Source organism: Xiphophorus couchianus, chromosome 11, assembly GCF_001444195.1.
Source record: "Xiphophorus couchianus chromosome 11, X_couchianus-1.0, whole genome shotgun sequence".
Taxonomy (NCBI): Eukaryota; Metazoa; Chordata; class Actinopteri; order Cyprinodontiformes; family Poeciliidae; genus Xiphophorus; species Xiphophorus couchianus.
Window position 1 is genome coordinate 24,184,795 of NC_040238.1, and position 12,457 is coordinate 24,197,251.

General features: G+C 41.3%; 1 protein-coding gene across 2 annotated transcripts in view; it reads right to left on the reverse strand.

The window, feature by feature from the left end:
• fam222ba (family with sequence similarity 222 member Ba) overlaps positions 1 to 12,457 on the reverse strand; it is a 50,604-nt gene that overhangs the window by 8,497 nt on the left and 29,650 nt on the right. For both annotated transcript variants that reach the window (XM_028031548.1, XM_028031549.1), the window contains exon 2: positions 6,011 to 6,138. In XM_028031548.1, the coding sequence (XP_027887349.1) occupies positions 6,011 to 6,092 (82 nt within the window). In that variant the 5' untranslated portion in view covers positions 6,093 to 6,138. The remainder of the gene's footprint in view (positions 1 to 6,010; positions 6,139 to 12,457) is intronic.

A 12,457-nucleotide genomic window follows, 5' to 3' on the forward strand; every position in this document is an offset into this window, starting at 1 on the left:
CTCCAGCTATTGGATGCGTCTCTGCTTCAACACACCTGAGGCTAATAATGAGGTGATTAGCAGGACTCTGGAAAACTTGACTGCACTGACGAGTTAATTCAGGTGTGTTGGACCTGGGACATCTCAAAAAAGTTGCAGGACACCAAACATCAAGGCGTGGATTTGAAGTCCTACACTATGCTCAAGACAGTTCAGTTTCTATTTCCTGCTTTATTCCATGATGGTGGAATGACCTACTGAGCACCGCTGTCTAAAGTAATAGTCTTGAAGCCCTGAGCTCTTCAGAGAGCATCTCTTATCTTAGCCTAGTACCTACCCAGTACTTCCCGACTGCCCACACTGCTCTTCCCTATATGCTTGCACTCTTTTTCTACACCATCACCCCTGTCACCTTTAACAGAACCCGACTGTCAGTCTTGTTTGACAAAATCTGGATTGTTATATCCTCGTTAAGTCAATTTGGATAAAAGCATGTGCAAAATACAAAAACGTCAACTAATTGGTTTACATCATGGAATAAAGAGAGAAAAAGAGACTACTGATTTCTCGTGATAATCTCACGAAACCTCTTTTCCATGTGTGAAACACAAAGTAATGATTCTTGGTTTTCCCCTGAAATTTTGCTAAAATCCTGAGGTGGGATTCCTGTGAAAGCATTGTGTATGATGTTAATTGTGTGTATGTCATTAAATCCCTATTCAGTACAAATAAGATGGAAACAAAAGACTGATAAAGTGAATTACAGTGGAAAAGGATCATGCTAGTGACTTGACATGTTACTGCCTTAAAATATGCAACAGTGGACAAATCATTGCAAAAGTCAGCCTTGAACTGTGACTAAAATGGATCTCTTGCTGCTTAGATCAGCAAAAATTCCTGTCTACCAATTTATCCTCTACCAAACAAATGTAGCTTATTAGCAATGACCTAAAACCCCGATTATTTGAAAGCTACGCGCATGAAGGGAAGGTTAATGAGGAATACGGGGGAAACATATTGGTGACTGCTAGTGGCATGGAGCATGTTATCTCTCAGATCTCCAGCTAAGTACGTTGCCAAGGAGGAAACGGGGGGAAAACGGGCCCACTCTGACCAAGCGCTAATTATCCCACTGCTAGAGAGCTGATTGGAACACAAGTGCACAGTCAGCAGGCACTAATTAGGGTTTCTTTTATTCAAACTACTGTTTTTATTGAGAAAGGTTTAAGCAGCGGGGAAGCGGGGGCTCGTGCTGCTGGAAATTGCAGTTTTCACACATGAGCAGGAAATTAGAACTGAAGGCTCTGTGTCAAATTAGACAAGTGGTATTTTTTTGTTTGTGGGTAGAGGAGGAGGGGGCATTTCACATGAACCCTCTTCCTGCCTACGTTTTGCACTTTTGAGGAAGCTGATACCAATAGAGCAATATAACCTTTATAAATAAACAAGAAGGGAAAAAATAGTTTGTAGATCAGTAGAGCCTAAGAAGCGGCGCAGCTGCGTTCCATTTGTTCTGTCTATAAGAACCGAGGAACAAGAGCCACTTCAAGGCTCTTGAGTCTTCCTGAGAGGAAAATGGGCTGTTTTCTTCACTTGATATACTCCTCCGACAGCCTTTACACTTTACAGCCATCATCTGTTAACAGTCACTCCCTGATGATGAATAGAGCAGTTGCTCTGGCCTCGTCTCTGACAGCAACCTGCAAGCTCGTAACTTTAAACGACTCTCACATCCCCAGATTCAGTCGCAGCAGAAGAGGCCGGCTGGTCGGCCGAGCAACTCGGAGCACTTAGAGTGAAGGGTTCAACAACAAGATTCATTTGCTGATTCAGTCTGTTTTAAAACCTGCTGGCAGTTTTGGTTCACACATTTTCCTCTGCAAGTAAGAGATGAGAAGTCTGAGCAAAGAGCTCGTTGTTAAACCCTGCAATCTTTTATGCCTACATGTTTATGAATCAATGTTCCCTTCTGTAAGAGAATCATGTCTCGTCTCACTACCTAGTTATTTGCCTTCTCTGAAGGAATCTCTCAAACAAGTACCTCAACTTCAGGCCTCAGCCAATTTTTTAAATATATATAATGTCAGCAAATTACATATTTCAAGTGTCGACAGCACCTGGTGACCTCCAATCAAACTCAATTTGCCTTTGAGTCTTAAAAATCTTGACTGGGCCATTCACCCAAAGAATGCTTTCATCTAATCAGTTCCAGTAGGAATCACAGTCTTACTGGAATATGAATCTCCCAGTCTAATGTGTTCTCCAGTTCATAGCAGGTTTTTTATCCAGGATTGCCCAGTATTTAACTATTTCCCTCTGACCAGTTTTCCTGTCGTTGTGGTAGAAAAGCCTTCCCAAAGAATGATACTTCCATTACCGTGTCACAGGGTGATGTGTAGTGCTGGTTCTGTGTGTCAACCAAAAACAGCTGAACCTCTACACAGAGTACCTTCGTCCACATTGACTGTGTCCCCTGCATGGATTGTGGCAAACTTTAACAGGAATTTTGTTTATAATTTTAAACAACCGCTTTCCTCTTGTGACTTTTCCATTATGGCCAGATCTCTGGTCTGTAAGACACTTCTAATCAACAGACCCCCCAACTGACAGGTGAATCCCTACATATCTCCTAATGGTCCCTACAGCACCTGTTCCTCACAGATCCATGATGTTAACTATGGCGTCCCTCAAGGCTCTAGTTTAGGTCCTCTACTTTTTAATTTGTACATGTTGCCGTTTGGTGGAGTCATCAGGAACCATAGAATCAGCTTCTGTTATGGTGATGACACTCAGCCATACATCTCATTGTCTCAGGACGACCCCCAGCCAATCACTGCACTTTTTAATTACATTTCAGACATAAAGACCTGGATGGCAAAGAACTTTCTCCTGCTCAACCAGGACAAAAGAGAAGTTTTAATCATTGAACCAGAAGATCAGAAGGACATTATTATTCAAAAATTACAAACTGCATCTTTTAAACCTTCAAAACAAGTCAGAAGCCTGGGCGTTCATCTTGACTCTGAGCTCGCTTTTATTCTGCATATTAAACAAATTGTTAGCGCAACCAACGTTTGGAGGCCTCGAGTCCTCGACGTGGCCGTCGCGGGTTTGATTCCCGGGCCCGGCAAAATTTACCGCATGTTTTCCCCCCTCTCCTGTCAGCTTACTTTCATAAAGGGACATTAGAGCCCACAAAAAGACCCCCTGGAGGGGAGAAAACAAAACAAAACAATAATAGGATTTTAACCAAAAAAAAGAAGCCAGAGTTCGGTCTATTCTCTCCCTCACTAATACTGAGACTCTGATGCATGCTTTTATTTCCAGCCATGTAGACTATTGTAATGCCCTGCTTTCTGGTCCCCCTAAAAAAATTTAAAAAACCTGCACAGCCTTCAGCTGTTACAAAACTCTGCTGCTCAAGTGCTAACCAAGACCAGAAGGCAGGTTCACATCACACCTGTTTTAAAATCATTGCATTGGCTCCCAGTATGTCTCAGGATTGATTTTAAGACTTTTTTACTGGTTTTTAAATGTCTTAATGGTCTTGCAACATCTTATCTTGCAGAGCTGATATTACCTTATGAGCCCTTGCAAACCCTGAGGTCCTCTGGCACCGGACTACTAACAGGTCCCAGAGTCAGAACACACCCTTATGGTGAGGCTTCTTTCCAGTATTATGGACCCCGTTTGTGGAACGGTCTGCCAGAGAACCTGCAGAAAATGTTGCTGTCTTTAACAGCAGGATCAAAACTCGACTTTTTAAATGCATTTCCAGAATTGAATAATTTCTGCTTAGTCTGTGCATTTTCCATGCAGTTGTGTGTTTTACCGTGTAGGGGTGGGTAATTGTTTGTTTTTATTGATCTGTACAGCACTTTGAGCTGCTTTTAGTATGAAGGGTATTTTATAGATAAAATTGATCGACTGATTGATCTAATCCAGAGTTACCATTGGCCAAAAGGTTAGCGTTAGGTCAACGCTACAATGGTTTTGAAAACCTGGGGGATTGAAAACTTCACCCCTGGAATTGTTTGTAATGGTTACATTGCAGAGGTGTGATACATCTGTACCAAGGAGAGACTGAGTGGTGTGGACTGAGAATGAAGATGCTAACACAGAGCTACAGGTGCTGGGTCCGACACTGCACTATAACTCTGAGTGAACAGAATTTTTCTTTGGCTCTTTGATAAAACAATTAAGAGCGAATGAAACAGGATCCATGTCTTTTCAAGTAGCAGTGTCTGTTTGAAGAACAGATGAGAAGGAGAGAGCATTAGAAAAGTAAAAGCGACGGAAAAATGGAGCGAAATTACACTTCTTGGAATCGCCGCGCTACTCGCGTCTCTCACTCCATCACGTAAATGCATTACAGAGTTGGGCAAGAAAAAACAAAATGAACTCCAGTTGTGCTCAGATGTGTCTTGGTGTGTCAGAAATGAGGAAAGAGCAGAGAAACAGTCTGGGCTGATGGCTGCGCCGTGTCACAGGGCTGCCTGAGAGAGGCAACAGACGCTGCCACTTAGCAGACTCCCTCATGCTCGCTGATCTCCTGGGGGTTGGCTGATTACTGTGATTCTGAAATTACAGTCTTGATGAGCAGGAGCATTTCAAAAAAAAAAAAATGCTGGAATGGAACAGAAATGGGTCAGGCTGGGACTGAGCTTCCACTCAGAGAAACTCCCATGATAACAGGAAGAAAAGGAGACTGTGATGAGGTGAAACTGGAAAACGTAAAGGATCGTAATCAAAGCCCGGTTTTATTGTGATATGATCAGACGGTTCTTTGATGAAATATATATTTATATATAATGACGGCGTATAAGGCCATACTATGAAAAAATAAATAAAAGAGAGTAAAGTCATAATATTACGAGAATAAAGTTATGCAAAAATGAAGCCAAAAAAATTTGAATAAATTGATATTTCAAGAAAAACGTCACAGTATTACAAGATTAGAGTTATAATATTGCAAAAATAAAGTTGAAGAATAAAGTCAAAGTAATGAGAATAAAGTCATAACATCACATAAAGTTGCACAAAAATAAAATAATAATACTACAAGAATAAATTCATATGAAAATAAAGTCGAAATAAGAGAATAAAGTGATAACATTTCAAGAAAATAGTCAGTTTTACGAGAATAGAGTCATAATATCCCAAAAATAAACCTGAAATAATAATAAAGTCATAATATTTCAAACACAAAGTTGCACAAGAATAAAGTAATAATACGAGAATAAAGTTGAAATATCACAAGAATACAGTTATGTTATGACTTTGTTCTCATATTATTGTGACTTTATTCTCGTACAATTTTATTCTTGTAATTGTACATTAATATTTCCTTAGCATGGCACTAATACACTATTATAATACAGAAATTAAACAATAAAAGCAGTATTTTTTTGCAAGCAGTTCAAAATAAAACTTCAACACATTTGTTTTGATTATGCACTCACCACTCCCTAGAGGTCAGCCTCCGCTCTTAGTGACCTCAACTTCTCCATTTGCACTGCTGGCTAGTAATGCTCAAAAGTCTCTAGTTTGTCAGCAGTCGGGTAGTAAAACTCAAACACATTTAATTCAGCTGGCAGGCACTGACAAGTCTGCTGTTAAACCAGGGCAGCAGATTGCATCTTAAATTCATTCGCATTACAAGATCAGCGGGGCAAAACCACTCAGCCGCAATCTGTCTGCAAGTCTGACAGTAACCGACTCTTCCTGATGGTGAAAATTAGGCGAGATGGCTATGTTTAACACTCCGCCGCGACGGCTGCGTTCTGGGAAAGCACGCGGGGCCGCGCTGTTGTGACAGACACGTCTTCGCGGGGGACGAGGGAGAGGGGCGGGGAGCTAGTTCATCAGCAAATTAATGGCGCAGTTCATCCTAATTTCCCTTGAAGACAGATTTGCACTTGAGAACAAAAATATTCCCCCGCGGGTGAAAAAAAAGAGAGCTGGAGATGTGGAATTTCATCTGCTTGCATTGTGATTGTGATTTTGTGTGTGTCCTGAGATCAGTACTTACATTTCTGCAGTCCAGTGTTCATCTGCGTGTGAGGGAGAAGCTGGAGGGGGAGGTCACCTGGCCCTGGCAGACAGGCCAGCATTTCACACAGACACTAATGCAACATGGGACACACACTTCTCCTCACACTGCACAGAGAGAGGGAGAGAGAGGGGGGGAGAGGTCAGACATAACTGCGAGGCAGCACATGGTGCGTGGCGATACAGAGCCTGGGTCTGGGCTAATAGAAGTCTGGAGCTGCTCCCTGGAGGCATGGGGCCGGGGAGGACATAGTTAGCTTTCAATTAGAAACTGATTCACACCTGCAGCATCAGGTAAGGTGACATTTGAAGCCAATAACAACTTCAATTAAACATCAAACGGCTGAAGTGAAACGGGCAGACTGGGCCTGAGGGACTGGCTGTTTTAAATCGACCCAGTCTCCCCGCCTTCTCCTTCGACTCGCCCTGCATGTAAGCTAGTCAGACCCCAGCTACCTGCACTCTACCTCTGCACCTGCCTCAGACCACAGCAGGAGAAATCATTCATTCAGGTAGACCGTCCTGCGAAGTTTCCACATTTTCAACAGACTTCAGTGGATTTTATTTGGTTTCTACGCTTTTATGATCAGCCTCCTCAACTTTGACACCCCTCAATAAATTCTGCTGGAGCCCGTTTCATTCAGAGGTGATCTAATCAATTAACTGGACATTTTAGGCGATGTTTAAAACAGTGCAAGTGTTTGGAAAACTTAACACTATATTCAGGTTTAGTACATGTTTCCCACAGCAAAATTCAAGAATTTTCTAAGCATTTTGAAGGCAAATTTTCTTTCTAGTACCACCCAAACAATACAAGTGAACTAAAAAAAAGTCTCAATTCATTATCATGTGATATAATTCCTTACTGTGATAGTATTCTATACTGTACACCAGGGACAAAATAAAAAATAAGTTAACATATAACCAACTTATATTTTTGAAAGTCTTTCTCATAGCTCAATGGTCAAGGAGAGTTACAAAAAAATCTCTAATAAATATTCTCGCAAATACAAATAATTTTGGAAATTCTAACTGACTTAAAACACGAGAAACTTGGTCTGATTTCACTTCAGACAGTGAGAAGAAAATGTGTATGTCTTTATTATCTTCAAATATCTAGTTTCAACTACAAATAAAGCTTTCCAAATTTAGACTGAAACCTAAAAAACACCTACTTTGAAATTCAAGCATTTATGAGAATTTCAAGCCTCCATACAAACCCTAAACTATCTCCATCATAAAACATTGTGGGTGGCAGCATCATGAAATGGCGATACCTTTGTTCAAAAAGGAAGCTGCTGAAAAGATGAATGGAGCTTAATGCAGAGCAACACTGGAAGAAAACTTGTTAAAAGCTGCAAAAAGCTTGAGACTCATCCACAAGTAGCCAGGTCTGCATTCAAACACATATTTCCTCCACGTTGTTTTAAAAATACTGCAAGTAGGGGGCAGGGTAGCACAACGCTAAAACATGTCAGCCAATCAGATTGCTTCAGAACAACCAAACTTCCTGTTAGTAATTAAACACGACGCTCAAATGTGTGGACAGATACTTTTAAATAGTGTATTAGAATCTAAAGTTACTAAAAACACCATGTCTATTGGGAATTGTGTTAAAACATACAGTATATGTTGATATATTGGCGCATTATTTGTTTCAGACTGAAATGCGCAAGACCGTAAAAATCAGTTTTCTTATGTACACGCCAACACAAATACGGAGTTTTCTTATGTCTCCACTGTTTTTAGTGATACGACAAAGAGATTTTATGTGGATGAAAGGCCAACACGCATTAAAATGAATTTGTTTTCCCATATCCAGCTACGTGTGGACTAGGCCTATGGCGAATGCTTCTGTTCCAACAACCTGAAACATAGGGGTGGGTGATGTGTCAATATGAGATCATTAATGGTAAGGAAGTGTCTGGCAAAAAGCACAGAGACAGTGGGATCCTGTAAAGGGCAGATTCTATGTGTTTAGATTTCACTTTTAGAAACGTTTGCATTTGCTTGAGAGAATATTTCTGAAAGACCTGGTGGGTCTCCAGAACTAAAAGAGACCTTTGTTTTAGGGACATAAAAGCAGTGGAGTTAACGTCAGGAAAATAAAGAAGGACAGCTGCAGCTCCTATAAATGTCAGCCACGTCGTACAATAACTCGGTACGAGAAGGAAGGGGAATAGTTAGCCATGCTCCACTTGGCTTGCCGCTGTATTCCAAACACAACAGATGCTTGCTTAATCAGCACCGGGAGAACAGTCAGGGAGCAAATTAAGTCTACAGAGTCCGTGCCCTCCCCGTTAGCTGTGTGGCATCAGAGGAGAGCGGCAAGTGTGCGCAGACAAAAAGCTTCTATGAGAGAGGCAATTACCAACAAAACAACCTTGGCATGCCTGCCTGCCGCAGGGTGATGGCTTAAAAGTGTCTTCCCACCCGCAGGGAGGATAGACAAGAGGAGGAAAGAGTGACAAAGCCGGAGAGAAAGGTGGCAAGACTGAAAGACGGGTGGCTCTAAAAGAAAAAAAAACAAAACAGGAGCTCAAAAAGGTCAGGATGACAGCTCATTTAAATCCTCCCAGTGAGAGAAGAAAAACAAGGCTTAATGAAGCTGTCAGTAGTACACAGATACCTGAGGGCGTTGCACCTCGGGGTGCAGCAGGGGCACAGTGGCAAAGGGGAGGCAGGGAGAAAATGGTGGGTGGTTAGCAGTGGGTGGCGGAGCTGCTGTCTTCAGACGGATCTGGGAGCCTTGGAGGTGCTGCGTCACCTTCTCCGTTCCCCTGATCCTCCGCCGCTCCAGCCTGGACGGCCATATGGCGGCGATCCCTGCCCTCGATACGGCGTGTCACCATGCATTACCTCTAATTGGCCTGATATGTTATTCTTTTTTCCCCCCTCCGGCCTTGGAAGGGTTTTTAGGTACACGGAGCCTTGATGTCAGCAGGCAGGATTTCCAGCACTCGTTTATCAGTTTGCCAAGATTTCGCACAAAGATAACAGCAATCTCTCTGACAACAGGCAGATTCAGGGGTGGAGGAGAGCGGAGTATCAGACGGATCAGAGTCTGTTTTTCAAAGCTTCCAGAAGCGAAAAGAGAAACAAACAAAACAACAACAAAAAAAAACAGTGTCACACAGCAGAAATGATGCGGAGATGGAATACAAAATGGTAACGTCCCTACTGACAATCCGAGGAAAAAGACGTGTTTATCGTATCGTTTATCATTTATCGTGAAAATTTGATTTAATGTCTCAAAATATTTCTAACAGTATGGTCACAAATTTAATTTTTTGCTATTTCCGCTATTGTTTGTTCCACGACAGCATCCACAAACAGTAAATTAAAAAATATGATTAAATGCAGCAACTCTGTGCAGCTTAGTGATATTAATCACTCTTTTTAATTAAGTGGCATCCTGAGGAAATCTATTTCTAATGGGAGTTAGGGGTGAGCAATACTCAACTCTAATTATGATATTTTAATATTGCATTGTAACTGTCTGTGTGTCACAGCAATTACAACCCCACAAACACAAATACTGCTCTTAAAAACATTCCTCTTTATAATGTGCTAATTCAAAACACCAGCCACATAAAGAAGTGAGATTTTTTATCATTAAACTGAACATATTTACTGATTTTAGTCACTATTTTTTTAGATGTATTGCTATTTATTGACACTTTGATTGAAAAAAGAAAACAGTTGAGAAAATGCAAAAAAAAAAAAATCCCGACAATATGGACAGTTTGTTTGGTTTTTAAACATTAATTGGACATTATCGTGACAATGATGAATCAGAACCATTATCGTGAGAATCTTATCATTATAAATAATAAACATGATAAATGCCCTCCCCGAATGGGAATATTTTCAAGAACTGCATTTATGTTTGTGGTCTATGAATGTTGTGAAATGGAGTCACAGCCACACAGTTACAAATAAAAAATTAATAAATCTGCCTTTTTTAAAAAAAAAATCACAATCTTCATTGTAATCACAATAGGCACCTCAAAATATCGTGATAAAATTCTACGTTCATATTGACAAGTACACACACACACATCAACACATTCCAGGCAGAAAAAAAACAAACAAACCCCATACATGCAGCAGACTGCCCCCCCATGCCCTCCTGCTGCCCCACAGCGCCCCTGAATGTCAGAAAACGGTGTGGCGGGGAGCGCAGCGGCAAAGGTCAGTCTATGGTAATGCCTGAGCTGACTCTGGGCTTTACGGCGCAGAGGCAGGGGGAGATGAAACCCGACAGACAGCAGTCCGCCGTGACATCAAATCCAGCAGCACACACACACACACCGAACGCAGGCACTTCCGACAAAGCCACAAACCCCTGCGGAGGCTTTTTAGCGCCGCCGGCTATTTCTCTGTGAAGCTGCTGGTCGACTTGACCCGACAATCAAATCCAGACGGGAACTCTGCTAGTTATAAACAGCTGACTCTGAGTCCTAATTGGTTTTAGCTAACAGGTATTCAGCTCGGTGTCCTGGTGGCTTTGTGATAGAGAGTCAAGCCCCCACCTGGCATGAGAAGAAACAGAGCTGGGTGTGTGGAGACGCAGCAGGGCCAGCTGGGCAGGCCTGTGGAGTTAAGCCAGGCGGCTCATACTATCAACCTCGCGCAGACAGACACCAGGGGGCTCTGAAAATATTACTCGGGTCTCCACGCCCCCCTGTGACTCGGCAAGCCTCCGCCAGCTACTTATAGAGCTGTAATAAAACTGTGTGAATAACTGTGGAGCTTCTATTATAGACAAATAAAAGCGAGCAGACGAAAGCAGGACTTGAGCAAGTGATGCGCATGGCTTGTGTCATGTGTCAAATTGCTCCCATAAAAGCTGACCTATATTTTCTTTTCATTCCTCGGCGGGGAAGGGAAACAAGACAGCCAGCCGAAAGTGGGAAAAAAATAGAATAGGAAGAGGATCAGGAGGGATGGAGGCCATTGAGGTGGATTACGGCAGTCACTCCTATACTGGGCCTCCAAACTATTCACACCCCGTTAAAAGTTACAACCACAAGCTCTATTTTATTGTGTTATTTATGATACACAATCAAAAAGTCGTCTATAAGTGTGAAGTGGAAGGAAAATTAAATGGTTTAGTTAAGGATGATCGGCTGATATTAGCTTTAAAATTTTCTATCGGACTTCGGCCATTCTGTCAAAATAACTTAAAAAGATATGACTAACCAGTGACAATGGTGCCTGCAGCACAGCACAATGTCAAACTTGCACTGTTTGAATGTTGTCATTGTCTTAGAGAGAACAGATGTCATGAATAAATTTGACACTAAACATAATACGAGTTGAAAGTGTTACATAATTTTCAGCCTCCTTTTTAACATTTGTATTTGGCAGCAAGCTAAATTGACAAAGATAATACAGTATTTAAAGCCAGAAAGTTTCAGGAAGTAGGTACAAGAAAAGAATATTGCTATTGGTATCAGTCATCGGCTAAATGAGGTTTACTATATCGGCATATCTTATATCGGCCAAAAATCTAATATCCTGCATGCCTAGGAAAATTATTTTGTAATGAAACAACTAGGGATGTACCGATGGAAAAATTTGGGCCTATACCGATATCCGATATTAATATTTCTATAATTGTACATAACCGATATTGCACGTTATACATATTTCACAATCCTGTTGACACTGCTGACTTTACCACCGCTTCTCTGCTTCAGTTGAGCAACCCACAATCCTTTGCAGCATCACGGTCACATGACCAACCTCTTCCCCTCCCCTTCCTGAAACAAACAGCAAATAAATATCAGATAATATCAGCCAATTTTTATCGGACTAATACCAACATGTTAAAAAAAATAACTAATACCGATGCTAGTGCTGATATATCGTGCATCTCTATATAAAAAAAATTGCTCAAATTTCTGTTTGTCTGCAGTAAAAAACTGCAGTAAAAGCAACAACATTTGTGATGGTAACTTTATAAAATCTTCTCCATCAGATACTAAAACCACAGAGAAGAAAATTAAGAATTGCAAAAGGCAAATCATTTGTTAAAATCTCCCCAAAACAGTAATGAATGGGGTCTGTAAAAGAGAAATCAGCTTATTAGAGGAAGATAAATAATATTAGCAAAGGGGGAAAGAAACAACGATAGGAGGCAAATTAGGTGGGAACACGTTTGTTTGCTGTTTGAATGTTATTTTTTTCTTTACCAATTATTAGAAAAGGCAATTAGAAGAAGCCAGTCAGCACACTGCACATGACTTGTGCTCATGGCTAAAGGAGAGGAGAGTGGAAGAGTGGAGGAGAAAGCAAGCTGCTGTTATTTTAATTGCATGTTTACCCCCAGGTTATGGGTCTGAAATAGAGCCAAGAAAGGAAAAAAAAAAACAAAGTATGTAGCTGCCGACATTCAGAGCAACTTCACCGTGTTGATTCT